At 37.2% G+C, this 19,392-nt stretch overlaps 1 protein-coding gene across 1 annotated transcript; it reads right to left on the reverse strand.

The window, feature by feature from the left end:
• On the reverse strand, positions 18,600–19,166 carry LOC107646771. The gene has a single exon (XM_016350929.1). It carries the CDS (start codon positions 19,164–19,166, stop codon positions 18,600–18,602), a length of 567 nt encoding a protein of 188 aa, XP_016206415.1.

Here is a 19,392-nt window from a genome sequence, read left to right on the forward strand (position 1 = left end):
TGAATTGAATAGAAAACAGTAGTACTTCGTATTAAATCATGAGGAACAGCAGAGCTCCACACCTTAATCTATGGAGTGCAGAAACTCTACCGCTTGAAAATACATAAGTGATGAAGGTTTAGGCATGGCCGAATGGCCAGCCCCCAAAACGTGATCACAGGATCAAAAATACAATCCAGGATGAAAATACAATAGTAAAAAGTCCTATTTATACTAAACTAGTTACTAGGGTTTACAGAAGTAAGTAATTGATACATAAATCCACTTCCGGGGCCCACTTGGTGTGTGCTTGGGCTGAGCTTGAAGTTTACACGTGGAGAGGTCATTCTTGGAGTTGAACGCCAGTTTGTAACGTGTTTCTGGCGTTCAACTCTGGCTTGTGACGTGTTTCTGGCGTTTAACTCCAGACTGCAGCGTAGAACTGGCGTTCAACGCCCTTTTGCGTCATCAAAACTCGGCCAAAGTATGGACTATTAAATATTTCTGGAAAGCCCTGGATGTCTACTTTTCAACGCAATTGGAAGCGCGCCATTTTGAGTTCTATAGCTCCAGAAAATCCACTTTGAGTGCAGGGAGGTCAGAATCCAACAGCATCAGCAGTCCTTCTTCAACCTCTGAATCTGATTTTTGCTCAAGTCCCTCAATTTCAGCCAGAAAATACCTGAAATCACAGAAAAACACACAAACTAATAGTAAAGTCCAGAAATGTGAATTTAACATAAAAACTAATAAAAAAAATCCCTAAAAGTAACTAGATCCTACTAAAAACATACTAAAAACAATGCCAAAAAGCGTATAAATTATCCGCTCATCAACCATCCTCTTCCTTGCTCTAACCCTTTGCTTTAAAAGTTACTTTCCTTTTCCCTTTTCAGGATGGCCACCGAGAAAGTTAAAGAGAAAGCTACTCCCAAACCACCGACAAGGAAAGGAACAAAAAGAGCTCCAGCTGCGGAACCTTCTTCAACGGCAGTAAAGCCTTCAACAAAAAGAATCAAGAGGATCATCAAGGTCGATGAAAAAGAGAAGGCCTTTCCAGCATAGGACATTGCGCGGTTCACTAACCGCTACTGTGAGCAGATGTTCCCCATCCTAGCTGAGAGGAACTATAATAATGAGTACCTACTCATCCTCCCGAACCACATTGTTGATTTTGTTGAGCCCCGAATTGAACGAAGACAATGGAGATTCTTATGGAGACAGCCGCGGCAGGTTAATCTTTCACGGGTAGTCGAATTCTACTCCAATTTTTACATGCCAACCATGCAGTCTGTCTATGTCTGTCAGAAGCAAGTCCCCATAACTGAAGAAGCCATTCAGCGAGCTTTCCCCTGCTCCAGAAGGATTGGACACATACCAAAAAGCCTCTTTCAAGTGCCAGACATACCAATTTGACTGGGACACCGTTCTCAGAGTTATGGCACAACCTGACAGCAGATGGATCTATAGATACCATCGATCCCGACCTAACGGCATATTGGCTTCAGCATTCACCTTGGAGGCTCAAGTATGGGCACAGATCATGTCCCATTACTTTTTTCCAAGCACTCACGAGTCCTCCTTCACTGCAGACATGGATGTTCTACTCTAGTGTATCCTTACAGACCAGCCTCTCAATTTACCAAGACACATCTGAAATGCTATGGGACACGTACAGATTGCGGGCAACCTACCTTTTCCCGCCTTGGTTTCAGATCTAGTCTCAGCAGCCGAAGTCTCCTATAGAGCTGGAGACACCAAGGCCATGATTCCACGGGATGATCAGTACGTCCCTAACGGGAAGTATATCAGACCTCCAGTAGCAACTATCAACCAAACTGCAGAACCGGCCGGAGATATCCTTTCTCCTTCCACATCACAAGAACCTTCAACAAATCAGCTACTCCATCAGATACTTGAGAAATTAGACCAGCTTGACCGGCAAGGAAAGCGAAGAGAGCGCTGTAACAAGCGCCGATTTACATACTTCAAGGAGCTGAATGTTGGTAACCACCCACCTGAAGAAGACCCAGACACCCCGGACTCCACTTCATTTACCAGCACAAGGAACCATGACGGTCCCGATTGTGGAGATGCTGCTACCAGCCCCCTGTTGTTCCTGACTGATGGCACCGAGGACGGTGCCAAGCTTTAAGTGTGGGGAGGTTGGTCAGTACCTGACTTCCGGAGGTAATGTCTCTTTCTTAACACCAATAAATTAGTAATTCTTCTTTTGTTAGGATAGGATAAATTGCATAGTAATAGGTATTTGCATGCATGGTTCTAATTGGTTGAAAAATAATAAGTTTCTTTTTAAGACCCTATTTTTGAAAAATTTAACTAATTTAAATCAAATTTTTTGTGTTAAATTTTTTTGAAGACTGTAAATTGGAACATAAATAATAGCTAAGAACACACAACCCAGAGAGACTTTTAAGCCTAATTCTATGGTTACATTTTTAACCATAATATTTTATTCTTGTGTGTTTTCTTCTCTATAATTGTAATCTTTATTTTGTTCCATCCTATATGTCCAATGTTTAATATGTTATATGCATGCGTATGATTGAGGCCATTATTTGATTTTCGCTCACTTATCCCAAATAGCCTACCCTTTCAATCACCTTTGTTTTCCACTTTGAGCCTTTTTATCCCATTTGTTCTATATTTTACCACATCACTAGTCTTAAGCAGAAAAATAAGTAATACCCCAAATTGAATCTTTGGTTAGCTTAAGATAGAGATTGTGTGTCTGTTAAGTGTGGGAAAACTGTGGGAACATGGGTTAACAAAGGAATGTGTTATATTTTTACAATTGATAAAATATAGGGAATTTGGGTACCTACTCATGTGAGACCAGAAAAAAAAATTATTAATCTATGTGCGTTGATAATGTTATGTTTACTTTTATATAAAAAAAATCCAAAAATATTTAATTAGTAAATAAATAAGGGGACAAAATTACCCCAATGCTAAGTTAAGTTAATGAGAAGATCAATGCATATGTGATACAAAAAAAAAGAGTTGATGCATGAGTATGTGATACAAAAGTGGAAAATTTTGGGTAGCTAGGCATGAATTTAAAAGTATATAGAGTATGTATAGGTGAAAGCTTAGGTTGATCAAGGATTCAATTTATAGCTCACTTAGCCATATATATACCCTCACCTTTACCTTAGCCCCATTACAACCTTGAAAAGACCACATGATGTTTGCATTGGTACATTAAATACTTGTTAATTGGTTAGGTGAAGAATAAAGTTTAGAAATCATGACTAGAGAAGAGTAGAGTGATTACCCTATACACTTGAGTGATTAGAGTGCACGTATACTATCAGTGAGGGTTCAATGCTTGATTCTATGTTCCCTACTTTCATGAGCTGTCTTCTTACAAGTTTACTTATTTTTACTGAATGAATTTTAATTAGTGATATTTGATTTATATTTGTCTTGAAGAACTTATTTACTTTTAACCAAGTAGACAAAACCATCTTAGCATATAGTTGCATTCATACATAGGTTGCATTTAACGAGTCTTACTTTTCCCTATGTATTCTTTTGATCTCCTTGAGCTTAGCATGAGGACATGCTAATGTTTAAGCGTGGGGAGGTTGATAAATCACTATTTTATGGTTTATCTTGTGTTTAATTGAATGGTTTTATCAAGCTTCTACCCACTTATTCATATGATTTGCATGATTTTACAATCCCTTCCTAGTTTTGTTCTATGGTTGAAAACTTGCTTCCTAGAGATCTTTAATTTGTATATTTTAATTCTCCTTTATACCATTTGATGCCGTGATACGCGTGGATTGGAGTCTGCACAAGGATGTGTGCGCATGACTAATGCGTACGCATGACACGCCAAAAAGACCAGCGACGTGCACGCGTGACTGACGCGTACGCGTGACTGACGCGTACGCGTGACCTGCACGATCTGCAGAAATAACAAAAAATGCTGGGGGCAATTTCGGGCCGAGTTTTGACCCAGTTTTCAGCCCAGAAACACAGAATAGAGCCAGAGAACATACAGAGACTCAATACACATTCAGACATTCTCATTAGCATAGTTTTAGGTTTTTAGATCTGAATCTAGAGAGAAAAAATCACTCTTCCTCTAGGTTTTTCTTTTCACATTCATAGTTCTATTAGTTTTATTGCTTTTGCTTGAGATATTGAAGAGTCATCACCTCCGTTGAAGATATTATTCTAGTTTGTTTCCTTACTCTTTTATTTATTCCATATTCTTAATTCTTGTTTAAAGTTACAATTGGATTATTTTCATGGATTATTAATGAAAATGATTACTTTTAGTTTTAATTAAGTTGCAGTTATTGTCTATCATGTCTTTCTTTTATTTCCTTTTTAATTCTATGCAAGTAATTTTCATGTCAATGGAGTAGATTCCCATCTTGACATGGGGTTGATTAAGAGAAGACACTTGAGTTGGAATGCTCAAGTGGTTAGTTAAATTGGAAGTTGTTGGTTAATTCTGTATTTGCTAACGCTAGACCTTCCCAAGGGAGAGGACTAGGATTTCCGAATAAGAGTTAGCTTAATCACTTGACTTTCTTTTATTTAGTAAGGGTTAACTAAGTGAAAATAACAACCTCTTTGTACTACACTTGAGAAAATTCTAACAAGGATAGAACTTCCAATTAATCATTCCCCCAGTCAAGGCTTTTTATTTTGAATAATATAAATTCCTTTTTATTTTCATTGCACTTAATTACAATTGTTTATTTTCTATTATTCAACTCTAATTTCTTGGAAAACTCCTGATTAATAAATTAGCACCCTTTCTAGCAACTCGTTGGGAGACAACCTGGGACTCATACTCCCAGTATTTTTTTATTCTAAACTTTTGTGACAACCTTTCTAAATTGATGAGGCGGATTTTTGCTGGTTAAGAGCTATACTCGCAACGCTGCTCTATTATATTATAATCTCTTAATTGGTCTAATTTCTGCCGCGCATCATGAAACTAGCCTAAGATGCCTTGACATCACAACACCAAACTTAAATCTTGCTTGTCCCCAAGCAAGCACTGAATTATGATAAGAATGAATGAAACAGAAGGTAGTATATATCCATATCAGCAAGTAATTGATATTAATTTATGGGGTTTTATGCAGAGAATGTTGCAGCTCACTTTTATTTGATTCTTGGGTGAGAAATGTCTCTTTTAAGCATCAACTAACATACTACTATGACCTCTTATTATTCACTCATCCTTGGTAATTGTCGTTCTTTGTTTTTCTTTTTCTGTGAACTTATTTCTCACTTGTAGCTTAGTGTCATGTGTTGTAGTAGCTCCTTAGCTTATTTTCACTCAACACATTCACCACAAACACTTGGCTCATAATTCTTCTTAAGACATTGGTGCCCAGCACCTCTTTGGGTTACTAAATGCCTTGTAACTAGGTTGCTCTTGATAATGGACTTTTGGTTGATAATCCCGGGTTAGTTAACCCAAGTTACCAAGTGTTAAAGCACTCCATAAAACCTAGTCATCCAAGCAGATCCTAGTACAGAGACACCACAGGCATATGTCTTAAGGTCCAAGCTATTGGTGTCTAGCCTTGTTCTTTGTTTCTTCCATTTTTGTTGCCACTTTTGGCTTTTCTTTTTCTTTCTTTTTATTTGTTCTTTCTATCATCCAAGGTGTTTTATTTGTTAAGATTCATATACAGCAGCCTAGTTTACACTAAAGAGGGACACTCTACCCTTTTATTAATTATTAGTGAGCTAGCTACACCATCAAACATACCTACCACCACTCAATCTTTATTTTATTCCTTACCAAATGGAACTAATTCACTTCTGTTCACACATTTCTTTTATTTAATTAAAAACCAGGGAACAAGCATACATTCAAGCAAGTGAAATTAACCAGACACTTAGACTAAAACACTTATTTGAAATTTAAAGAAATTAAACAAACAAAAATTCAAATGATTTCGACTTAAAGTAAACTAAACATGAAGACATGTTTTTTTTTCTTATTGATGAACAAAGAGCAACACCACCTTTCATTCCTGAGGTTGCTTCCCTTTGCTTGATTCTCCTTTCTTCTTTTGGTCTTGTTTCTTTTTGCTCCTTCTTTCTCCTAGTTCCTTTTTCCATTCCAAACACATTTTGCTGTGATCATTGACGTGGCGGAAAATTGCCGATTAAGAATTTATAATAAGAATAGCGTTGCAAGTATAGTTCTTAACCGACAAAAATTCCGCATATCAATTTAAAAGGGTTGTCACAGTTTTAGAATAAAAAGACTGGGAGTAGAAATACCAGGTCGTCTCCCAACGAGTTGACAAGAGAGTGCTATTTTATTAGTCAGAAATTTTCTGAGAAATTTTAGAGTTGGAGAATAGGAAATTAAAATAATAATAAATTAAGGTACTGGAAATTAACAAGAGGTTTTATGTATCCCTTACCAAATAAAGGAAAGTCAAGTAACTGAACCAGCTCCAATTCACAAGTCCTAATCCTCTCCTATGGAAAGATTAGCGTCAGTGACTAGAGAGCTAGCCAACAACTTCCAATTTCCAATTATACTTGAGTTTTTCAACTCAAGGGTCTCCTTTTAATCAACTCCCAAGTCAAGTTGGGAGTCTACTCCATTGACATGAATACAATTTTCACAAACGATAAAAGGGGAAGAAAAGAAGACATGGTAAACTAAATAAAATAATAACTGAAAATCAATTAAAGGTAAAAATAGTTCTTTGCATTAATAAATCCTAAAATCATAAACATACGTATCTAAACAGGATTAATGGGCGATTAAAAGAGTAAGAGAATAAGGAAACAAACTAGAATAATGGCAACTTCAACAGAGATAGTGACTCTTCTCAGTATCCAAATCAAAAGCATAAAGACTCTAAAACTATGAATGTGAAGAAAACCTAGAGGAAGTAGTAATTTCTCTTTAAGATTCAAAACTAAAACTAAAAACTATGTGAATGAGAATGTCTCTTGAGTCTCTGCTTGTCCCTTGGCTCTAGTCTGCGTTTCTGGGCCGAAAACTAGGTCCAAACTCAGTCCAAAATTGTCCTCAGCGTCTTCTGCATTTTCTGCACGTGGCGCATGTCACGCGTATGCGTCAGTCACGCGTACGCGTCGATGGTCTTCTTCGCGTGTCACACGTACGCATCAGTGACGATTGGATTTCTGACGGTTTAGAATTCTCAAATGAAATCTCGTTGTAAAGTATAATATCTAAACCAACACTAATCCTTTCATACAAAAGATTGTTTGTCACTAAAACAAACCCCTAAATTTATAAACCGAAGTATTGGAACCTCGGATCGTTCTCCCTAGGAATTGCAATAGAGTGTCCTTATTATTGGTTATAAGGTATATTTTGGGGTTTTTGGGATAAGGGACATGAAATGTAAATGGCAATAAAAATAAACTAACAACTAAAAAGGTCTTGGTAAAGGTTGGTGGTCAAGGATCTCTATCCTTATCTCTAACCACAACATGAGAATTAGCAAGGATCAATCCCACTAAGTCATCCCCTAACTAATAGTAAAGGGAATTCAAATGGGCTATATCAATCCAAGTTCATAAGTCCTAGTTCTCCACCAATTCAATTAGTGAGATCTAGAGTTAATGGCTCCCAATCATCAATCACTTGGACATTAGTAACTCAAGAGTTCCTAAGTTACCTTCCCAAACCAAGAGCATAAAATTCTACTCTAACATTCTTCCAAGCATTTCATCAAACACTTGGAAGGCATAAAAGGAAAGCAAAGTAAAATTGCAAGGAAAGTAAATCTACGCTACTCAATTGCAAGGAATTAAACAACAATAAAGCAAATCAACAATAAAGGAACATGAATCATAAATTGCATTAAAGGAAATGGAGGAACAAAGTGCATCAACATAAAAGTAGAAAATTACATGAATTAAATGCTAAACTAGAGAGAAGAAATATAGAGGAAGAAGAATTGATAAAGGAAAAGTAAATCTAAGCATGAAATTCACCTAGATCTAAGAATTCCTAATCTAGATCTAACCTACTCCTAATTCTAGAGAGAAGAGAGAGCTTCTCTCTCTAGAAACTAACTTTCCCTCCACAACTAATCTAATGTGTGTAATGTGTGTCATCCCTCTTCAATCCTTGGGTTAAATAGTATCAGAAATAAGTTGGATTGGGCTCACAAGGCTTCTAAAATCGCTGGCCACGAGTTACATTAAGTGAACCATGTGCAACCATCGGTGTGTACACATACAGTGCACGTGCGCGCCCCTAAACGCAATGCAACTATGGCAAATTTTATATCATTTCGAAGCCCCAGATGTTAGCTTTCCAACGCAACTAGAACTGTATCATTTGGATCTCTGTAGCTCAACTTATGGTCGATTAAGTGCGAAGAGGTCGGCTTGACAACTTTTGCGATTCCTTCATTTCTTCATGAGTTCTCCATTTTTACATGCTTTTCCTTCATCCCCTTGATCCAATCTTTGCCTCCTAAACCTGAAATCACTTAAAAAACATCTCAAGGCATCTAATGGAATCAAGGTGAATTAAATTTAGCTATTCTAAGTCCTAAAAAGCATGTTGTCACTCTTAAGCATAATTAAAGGAGAATAACAAAAACCATGCTATTTCATTGGGTAAATGTGGGAGAAGGCGATAAAATCCTCTAAATTCAACACAAGATAAACCCTAAAAATGGGTTTTATCAGTCAGGTACGCGCACACATGAGCCATGCATGCGCGTCGCTCCTCACTGGTTATCTCCTCTATTTCTTGTGCTTCTTCCATTTTTGCAAGCTTCCTCTCCATCCTCTAAGCCATTCCTGCCCTATATAGCCTGAAAACACTTAACGCACAGATCATGACATTGAATGGTTTAAAGGAGAATTAAAATACACAATTTAAAGGCTTAGGAAGCAATTTTTCAATCATAGAAAAAAACTGGGAAGGTGGCAGGTGAAAATTAGATTTCCACACATTCACTGGCAAGTGTACCGGGTTGCATCAAGTAGTAATAACTCACAAGAGTGAGGTCAATCCCACAGGGATTGACGGATCAAGAAACTTTAGTGAGTGATTAGTTTAGTCAAGCTAACAGTATTGAGTGAGAATTGATGCAGCAGAAAGTAAATTGCAGGAATTATAAATTGCAGAAAGTAAATTTGACAGAATCTTAAAGAGCAAGGAATATAAACTGCAGAAGCTTAAATGACAAGAAAGGTAAAGTACAGAAAATTTAAAGGGAATTGGGTGCAGGGAATTTAAAGAAAACAGTAAATCAAACAATCGAAGAGATATTGAGAACAAGTAACAAGAAATTTAAATTGCAGGAAAATTAAATCAGGCAGAATCATTAACAGAATTTTAAAGTTGCAAAAAAGGAAATTGTAGCCGAGGATTATCAGAAACTGAAATTGCATAAGCCAAATTGAATTCAATACTTGAAATGTAAAAGTGCAGAAAAATAAAAGTGTATCAAAGAGAGCTTTCTATTCTATTATACTCCTACTGCTACTGCTTCCTACTACTATTGCAGCCTAACCGAGCTCTCTTTTTCTAACAGATCTAAAGCCTTTTTATAGGCATTCCTAAATTACAAATGAAATTCAAATTGAAAACAAATTACAATTAAATGCAAAATTCCTATTCTGGATGATCCTTGTGCCTTTGAGTGATATCAATTTGGGCTCTGCTTGCTTTTGTTTGTTGATGGGCTTGGAATAAGCTAAATTGAACAGAGTTGCAGCTTCCAGGAGAGCGTAGCGTTCATTTAGAGAACGGAGCGTTCGGGCACCCACGCGGATGCGTCCTTGGTGCGTGCGTGTCCCTGGCATTCCTAATCATCGGCGCGAGCGCGTACTGTGCGCGAGCGCGTCCCTGAATAGCGTTCATTAACTGAACGCTCCGTTTGCGCTATGAATGCTATGTACACGTGTGTGCCTTGTGCGCTTACACGTCCCTAGCATTCCTCATCATTGGCGCAAGCACGTACTGTGCGCGAGCGCGTCCTTGAGCAGCGTTCATTAACTGAACGCTCCATTCGCGCTATGAATGCTATGTACGCGTGCGCATCTTGTGCGCTTGCGCGTGTATAGCAACATATCAATTTTGCGTTCCAGTGTCTTGTACACGTCTTCATCCATCACCACTTTTATTCCATCGGCGCAGGCGCGGCAGGTGCGCGTGCGCGTCGGTTGCAAAATTCCAATTCCAATTTTGAAATTGCACGAAAACGTTCACTTAGGTAGTGTTTGGTTAATGTCCATGTCACAATGAGACATGGACACGGTGACACATGTCTGCTGTTTGGTTTGGTGAGACACAAATTTTTGATGGACACGGGAGGACACGGATGGACACGGAGACACTAAATTTGTGTACCTCCAATTTGATGAGACACTGAGACACAACTTGTGAGACACTAATTTTTTACTCTTTTACCCTTATTCAATTTTTAAATTTTCAAAATTTATCCTCTTATCTCTTCAAATATTTCTTTTTTTTACTTTCTCTTTTAGATTTTATAACCAAATTTGTTCTCCCATTTTTTTCAAAAAAAAATTATACATTTAACTTTTTATTTATTTAAATTTTAATTAATCTTTGATAAATTTTAGGCTTTGGTTTTCTATTTTTTAAAAAAAAAACTGTATATTTAATATTTGAATGATAATTTGAGATGATATTAGAAGGAAAAAAATATGAAAAGAAATAAAAATTTAATTGTAATGACATATGTAACGTTTGAGGTAATGGGTGTATAGTGGTGTTGATAAAATTGTGGTTAAATGAAGGGTAATTCAGTCTTTTTTAAATATTTGTGTCTTGTTCATTATTTTTACCAAACACAATACATAGTCACAAATATTTTATGTCTATGTCTTTAATGTCTGTGTCTTTGTGTCTATGTCTCATCCTATACATCAACCAAACGGAGCCTTATGCAACGTAGCGTTCTCTTTGCAATTGAACACTGATGGTGAAATAGAGCACACTTCCTTGATTTTAGTCATGGGCCATGCTTTTAAAAGCATGGCCTAAGGCTTTAAAGTGTGCCTCAACTCCAAAGTGTGCCCCAAAATTCCTCTTTTCTCCTTTTTAGCTTATTTTGTGCTTTTTTGCTTCTTTTTCTTCTTATTTCCTACAAAGTTTATAAACTCAAAAGATCAAAGGAATATACCATTTGAGCACAAAAGCATGCAATATTTAAGCACTAATCATCAATTTCTTGTATGAAAAAGCATAGAAAAATATGACATGATGACATGTCATCACAACACCAAACTTAAACCTTGCTTGTCCCCAAGCACGAAAAGAATCATGCAATAGAGATTGACAATCCAAGGTAAGAAGAATAGCAACTCAATGTTCATGGTTGGCTAGTTTTCTATGCATGCCACAATCACAAAAGAAATGTAAATGATTGATGCTTCTATCTAGCTCATTTTATGAAATCTTTTCCTTATGTTTCTTCCTTGAAACAAGCTTTTCATTCTCTTATTAGCTTCTCCTTTTGTGTGCTTTGCCCCATGAGTTGATAACAAAGCTACGACTCTAAATGCTTTGTTTTCAAGTATTACCACTTGATACATAAGCACCACAAGCATTTAATTAGAGGTCTTTTTTAAGCTCATTTGTTTCTTTTCTTGACTCTCTAATCATTGGTGCTCAGAGCCTTGAGCTTTGAGGGAGTGCTTTTGCACTTGAGCTTAGCCTTGACTCTAAGTGTTTTGTTTTCAAGCTTTTTGCTTGATACATAAACACCACAGTACTTAACAATTGAGTTGTCATTGGTACTCAGAGTCTTTAGCTTTCTCATTCTTTCCCTTTTTCTTTTCTTGCCTCAATTTGCAATTGCTTCCTCAATGTTTTCATGATTTCAAACAAAATTTCATAAAATGTCCTAGATGAAAACTTCAATTAAATAAAATCTAATGCAATTGAGCAACAGTTAACCATACTAGCCTTCCAATACTTGTATGCACATGCTAAATTCTTCTTTAATAACCTTGTTTGTTTATGATCATGATACTTTAATGCTTAGAACTTACAAAATTCAAGATGGTAGTCATAATGTCACAGCAACATGTTACAATTTATCAATCAAACTATGCTTATTCACAACACATATGTCTCCAAAAAAGATAGAAGACAATCATGCTCTTTAAAGTACTGGAAGCAAATAAGAGGAAAAAGAACTTTACCACCTTGTAGTTCATCTTCACTATTGTTGTCCTTTTCCTCCTATTCTTCCCCTTCCCATACCAACTTAGGGTGTTTGCTCATCCTCAAGCAACAATTAGAACAATGGTGATGGGCTAAGATGGATCATGAGTGTCTTTCATAATGAAATGTCAGTAGCACATGTGTTTAAGCAAGCAAAATTAAAAATAACCATGAAGGCACAGGAGACAGAGTCATTGTGATTACCAAAATAAGAGGGTGTGCATGATACATTGCATAAAAGATAAGTGGCACACCAAACTTAGTGTGACACTTTCACTTGGAATTGATGCAAGTATGTAGTAAAGATTGGAACCAAATTTTGTTGCATAGCAACACCAAACATAGAATGCAATCATATGTCAATTTATTTGAACTAAAACAAAGGCAAAGGGGACTGTTATATGTTAAATACAATCACCAAACCAAGAATCTGTCATGAATAAGGATTTCTTGGTGATGTATTAACAAAAATAGTTAATAAAAGAAAGCATTAAAAATAAGGAAACGACTGAAACAAAGAGAAAACTAAAATTGTCTAACTAAAAGAAAGATAACACTGCATTATGATTATGCAGGCAAGTGGTGTTGCTGAATAAGTTGCATAGAAAATAAGTGGCACACCAAACTTAGAATCTTAGTGTGACACTTTCATTTTTGATTTGATGCAATCATCCAGAAAGATTGAAAACAAATTGTTGCAAGGCAACACCAAACATAGAATGTAATTATATGCCAATTTATTGAAATTTAAACAAAGCAGACAAAGGAAATAAACAAAGCAAAGAAATGAAATGTTACCTACAGTTGGGTTGCCTCCCAACAAGCGCTCTTTTAGTATCATTAGCTTGACATGTTGTTCTTCACTTTCTTCCTCTTCTTCTAGTTTGTTAAGAGGAATGACCTTAAGGGGGGAGAAGATTCAGCTATTGTCCCCTGTTTTGGTCTCTCCTCAACAAGCTTCCTTTTGTAAGTTGCTTGTTTGAGCTTGCTTGCTGGATCAGGGGTAGGATTGTTTGCAGTAGACCTTTTCTTGAATGTTGTCATTGGTATCTCGGTCACAATCCTCTTCTCGGTGTTCTTGTTAGTTGCCTTCATTTCTTGGATATCAAGACTTGGTAGTTGTGTGATTATTGGAGCTTTATCTTCATCAAAAGCCTTTTGAATTAGTGGTTCAATGAGCCCTTCTTCTATGCAACTTTCTGCCTCACTTGAGTATAGACTCCTTTGATTGTCTTCCTCACTTTCTTGTTCTTTTACTTCCTCTTTTATACTCAACATTTGATTTAATAGCACTGATGCACCACTATTTTGTGGTACATTTTGTACTTAATTGAGTGGATTTGATCCACTTTTCACACTTATTCATACAATTGGCATGGTTTTACATTCCCCTTCCTAATTTTGTGCAATGATTGAAAACATGCTTCTTTGGCCTTAAATTACTAATTTTAATCCTCTCTTATTACCATTCGATGCTGTGATATGTGTGTTAAGTGATTTCAGGGTTTATAGGGCAGGAATGACTTAGAGGATGGAAAGGAAGCATGCAAAAGTTGAAGGAATACAAGAAATTGGAGGAATTGCTAAGCTGTCCAACCTGACCTCTTCGCACTCAATCAATTATAACTTGAGCTACAGAGGTCCAAATGAGGCGGTTCCAGTTGTGTTGGAAAGCTAACATCCAGGGCTTCAAAATGATATATAATTTTCCATACTTGATCTGAAGTTAGGCGATGCGCACGCGTGGATCACGCGTACGCGTGACCTGGCGAAAGTTCAATCCACGCGTATGCATGGACGACACATACGCGTGACAGAGCCACGTCCTGGACGACGCGTACGCGTTACAGAGCCACGTACTGGATGCATAAAAAATTGCTGGGGGTGATTTTTGGGCTGTTTTTGACCCAGTTTTCGGCCCAAAAAACACAGATTAGAGGCTGCGGAGTGGAGGAATGAGGACATCACTTCTGATAATTCACAATTTAGGTTTTAGATGTAGTTTCTAGAGAGAGAGGAGAGAACCTCTCTCTAGGTTTTAGGATTTCTCTTAGTTTTAGGTTTATTTCTTCTCAATTCCTGGTTCAATGTTCATTTAATTTAATTTCAGCTTCTACTTTTATTTATTCTATCATCCTAGTTTATTTATCTTTCCAATTTGGTTTATAAACTCTATGTTAGATTTGATTTCTTTATTTAATATAATTTGAGGTATTTTATATTTATGATTTTAATTTAACTTTTTACATTCTTAGCTTGAATTGATTAATTGGAGACGCTTGAGTTATCAAACTCCTTTGTTGATTGATAATTGAGAGTTGCTGATTGACTTGAATTCCACTAACTAGTCTTTCCTTGGGAGTTGAGTAGGACCTGAGGATTCATATTGATTTATCCACTTGACCTTCCTTCATAGTTAGAGGATAACCAAGTGGGAGCAATGAACAATTCTCATCACAATTGATAAGGATAACTAGGATAGGACGTCCAATTCTCATACCTTGCTAAGAGTTTTTCTTAATTATTAATTTACTTTCTTGCAATTTACTTTCCTTGTCCAACCTTATTCAAAAACCCAAAAGGTACCTTTCCATAACCAATAATAAATCATACCTCCCTGCAATTCCTTGAGTGACGACCCGAGGTTTAAATACTTCGGTTTATTATTTTTATTAGGTTTGCTTTAGTGACAAACAAGTTTTTGTACGAAGGGATTCCTTGTTGGTTTAGAAACTATACTTACAACATGATTACTTTTGTGAATTCTTTACTAGCGAAAAATCCGCTCGTCAAGCACTTTTATGGAGGAGGTTTGTTGATCTTCCCAAGATTTCTTCATCTCCTCTTCATATCTTTCAATCATGGATTCAAGTGTTGATACGTTTTAGTTCAGGAAAGTTTGTGAGGGTTGTGAGTTTTCATGTTCCCTTGTCATCTCAAGTGGCTTTTGTAGATATGCAACCTCAGGTTCAACTACCTCCACCACCTCCTCTTTCATTGAAATTTCACTCGATGCAGGGGCCTCTTCTTTCACTTACTTCTTCACAACCACCAATTGGTCTTCATCTTCCTTGCTTAGCAATTCTTTGTTTCTCCTTGCTTGTTCCAAATATCCATCCATCTTATTGCAGAGGGTTTCTTGTTCTTTCCAAGAGTCTATGGATGTTTGTAAGTATTGTTCAAATGCTAGCTCAAGGGATAAAGGTTGAGAGAAATTTTTTGGGCATGGATGTGTTGTGGTGATGTTTTGAGGGACATAAAATGAATTTTGTAAATTGTGGAATGAATTTTGTGGTTGGTATGGATCGTGGAGGAAACTTTGTGTTGAGGTATCATAAAGTGATGAAGAATTTTCACATGAGAAACTGGGAGGTGAGGTTGGACAATTTTGCATGAATGAATTGAAGGTTTGCTCAAGTGATGATGGCTCTTGATTAATGGAGTATGACATAATGAATGCTCTCTGATTTTGATCCTCCCAATCACAACATGAATAATTGTGGAATTCATCACAATATGGATCATCTTGTGGCATTGGGGGACAATCTTGCATAAATTTATTGAAAGCACACTCCAGTGATGATGTCTCTTGATGAGTATCATATGGAGCATTAAAATTCCCTTCCCAGCCATAGTTTGTGTCAGTGTCATAACAGTGTGATTCACTTTGTGGCTCTGGGAGGAAATTCATTTCAATTGATTGTTCACACTCTTGTTGATATGCCAAGTCACTATGAGGATAATGACATGAATCATTTTGTGATTCTAGACAATATCTCATGTGATCTGATTGATCAAGTTGTGGTTCTAGAGCATATCCCCATTGGTTGGGTTGCTCAGAATATGTAATTTCTTGGTGATATTCCCATCCACCATTAGGATAATGACTTGAATCATTTTGTGGTAGTGAGCAATATCCCATATAATTCTCTTGCTCATCTTGTGGCTCTGAAGCATATCTCCATTGATTGCAGTGATCAGAATCTGTGATTTCTTGGTGATATTCCCAGCCACCATTAGAAATTGGTGATGGTGGGTAATATCCCATAAAATTTGTTTGATCACAAGATGAGTTGAACTCCATTTGAATTTTGTAAAACAGATCACCAATGAAAATTAAAATTCATGACACAGAGAAGAATTTCTTAGTGAGGCAATAACTCAAACACCTTGGTTTCAGCAGAAAATAGAAAATTAAAAGGACAAAGACAAAGAAAATGCTTAATCTAGACTTCTCACCCACTTAATCATTGTCAATCTATATCAATCCCCGGCAACGGCGCCAAAAACTTGATGGGTGAAAATTAGATTTCCACACAAACTCACCGGCAAGTGTACCGGGTCGCATCAAGTAGTAATAACTAACAAGAGTGAGGTCGATCCCACAGGGATTAATGGATCAAGCAACTTTAGTGAGTGATTAGTTTAGTCAAGCTAACAGTATTGAATGATAATTGATATAGCAGAAAGTAAATTGTAGGAATTATAAATTGCAGAAAGTAATTTTGACAGAATCTTAAAGAGCAAGGAATGTAAACTGCAGAAGCTTAAATAACAAGAAAGGTAAAGTGCAGTAAATTTAAAGGGAATTTAAAGAAAATAGTAAATCAAACAATCGAAGAGATCTTGAGAACAAGTAACAGGAAATTTAAATTGCAAGAAAATTAAATCAGGTAGAATCATGAACAGAATTTTAAAGTTCCAGAAAAGAAAATTGTAGCAGAGGATTATTAGAAACTGAAATTGCATAAGTCAAATTGAATTCAATACTTGAAATGTAAAAGTGCAGAACAATAAAAGTGTATCAAAGAGAGCTTTCTATTCTATCCTACTCCTACTCCTACTGCTGCCTACTACTATTGCAGCCTAACCGAGCTCTCTTTTTCTAACAGATCTAAAGCCTTTTTATAGGAATTCCTAAATTAAAAAATGAAATTCAAATTGAAAATAAATTACAATTAAATGCAAAATTCCTATTCTAGATGATCCTTGTGCCTTTGAGTGATGTCAATTTGGGCTCTGCTTACTTTTGTGTGTTGATGGGCTTGGAATCAGCTAAATTGAGTAGAGTTACAGCTTCCAGCAGAGCATAGCGTTCATTTAGAGAATGGAGCGTTCGGGCACCCACGCGGACGCGTCCTTGGTGCGTGTGCGTCCCTGGCATTCCTCATCATCGGCGCGAGCGCGTACTGTGCGTGAGCGCGTCCTTGAGCAACGTTTATTGACTGAACGCTCCGTTCGCGCTATGTACGTGTGCGCGCCTTGTGCGCTTACGTGTCCCTAGCATTCCTCATTATTGGCGCGAGCGCGTACTATGCGCGAGCGTGTCCTTGAGCAGCGTTCATTAACTGAACGCTCCGTTAGAGCTATGAACGCTATGTACGCGTGCGCGCCTTGTGCGCTTGCACGTGTATAGCAACATATTAGTTTTGCGTTCCATCGTCTTGTACGCGTCTGCGTCCATCACCACTTTTATTCTATGGGCAAGGGCACGGCAGGTGCGCGTGCGCGTCGGTTGCAAAATTCCAATTCCAATTTTGAAATTGCACGAAAACGTTCACTTATGCAACGTAGCGTTCTCTTTGCAATTGAACGTTGATGGTGAAATAGAGCACGCTTCCTTGATTTTAGTCATGGGCCACGCTTTTAAAAGTGTGCCCTAAAGCTTCAAAGTGTGCCCCAAAATTCCTCTTTTCTCCTTTTTAGCTTATTTTGTGCTTTTTTGCTTCTTTTTCTTCTTATTTCCTACAAAGTTTATAAACTCAAAAGATCAAAGGAATATACCATTTGGGCACAAAAGCATGCAATATTTAAGCACTAATCATCAATTTCTTGTATGAAAAAGCATAGAAAAACATGACATGATGACATGTCATCAGAAGGAATTGTAAAATCATGCAAATTGTATGAATAAGTGTGCAAAGACTTGATAAAAACCACTCAAATAAGCACAAGGTAAACCATAAAATAGTAGTTTATCAATCATACTTCGGCTCTTTAGGTTCTAGCTCAGATTCAAGTGTGGGTTTGAAAACATGGAAGGTGAGATGTTCGTTGTGTATTCTCAGTATTAACTCTCCTTGTTCCACATCGATGAGCGCTCTAGCAGTGGCTAAAAATGGTCTTCCCATGATGATTGGATGGAGGTAACTTTCTTCCATGTCCAGAACAACAAAGTCAGTGGAGAGAAAGTACTTTCCCACTTTGACCAATACATTCTCGACTACTCCTTCAGATTGCTTCTGATTTTTATCAGCCAATTGGATGATTACATCCGTGGATTTCAGCTCATTGATTTGCAAGCTCTTCATGAGAGACAGAGGCATCACATTTATGCTAACTCCTAGATCACAGAATCCTCTATCAATCCTTGTATCTCCTATGGCACATGGGATATGAAAGCTCCCTAGATCTTTTTTTTCAGAGGTAAGTCCTTCTTGATGAGGGCACTACATTCCTTGTTCATTATCACTGTTTGTCCCCCTTTCAAGGTTCCTTTCTTGGTCAGCGACTCTTTCATGCACTTGATGTAGGTAGGCATCTGTTGGAGAGTTTTGATGAAGGGTATGTTGACACTGAGGGATGCAAACATGTCTAGAAATCTTGAGTATGACTTCTCTTTCTCACCTCCCTTGAGTCTCTGGGGAAATAGTGCCTTTGGCACATAAGGCTTCAGAATTTCCTTCCTTTTTGGTTCTTTCTCTTGTACAGGTCCATTTCCTTGTTCTTGTTCCTCCAAGTTTCCCTGGGAACTTCCTTGGCTGTGCTCTGTTGGCTTGCTGGTATGTTCTTTAAGAATTTCTTCAATTTTAAGAGTGATTGCCTTACATTCTTCCCATCTCACCTTCTTCATTTCCCCTCTTGGATTTTTCTCAATGTCACTAGGGAAACTATCAGTGGACTTAGGAATCTGCTGTGAGAGGTGTCCTACTTGAGATTTGAGCTTTTTAATGATCTCTCCTCGGCTTTTCATACTATCTCTCACGTCTTCCTTGAAATTCCTATTGTCCTAGATTTCCTTGCAAAGATTGGTGAGCATAGCTTCAATCCTGGATAGTTTATCCTCTGATGGTGGATTGGGATTTGGATGTTGAGGCTGACTGGATTGGGCTTGATATGGTGGCTGAGAAGAATTGTTGTATGGGTATTGATATGATCTTGGATTAGATTGTTGGTAGGTGTACTGGTTGGGATTATGA

The sequence above is a fragment of the Arachis ipaensis genome, chromosome B06 (assembly GCF_000816755.2).
Source record: "Arachis ipaensis cultivar K30076 chromosome B06, Araip1.1, whole genome shotgun sequence".
Lineage (NCBI taxonomy): Eukaryota > Viridiplantae > Streptophyta > Magnoliopsida > Fabales > Fabaceae > Arachis > Arachis ipaensis.

Coding starts and splice junctions, on each gene's coding strand:
- LOC107646771 (XM_016350929.1), bottom strand. CDS start 19,166: ATGAAAAGCCGAGGAGAGATCATTAAAAAGCTCAAATCTCAAGTAGGA.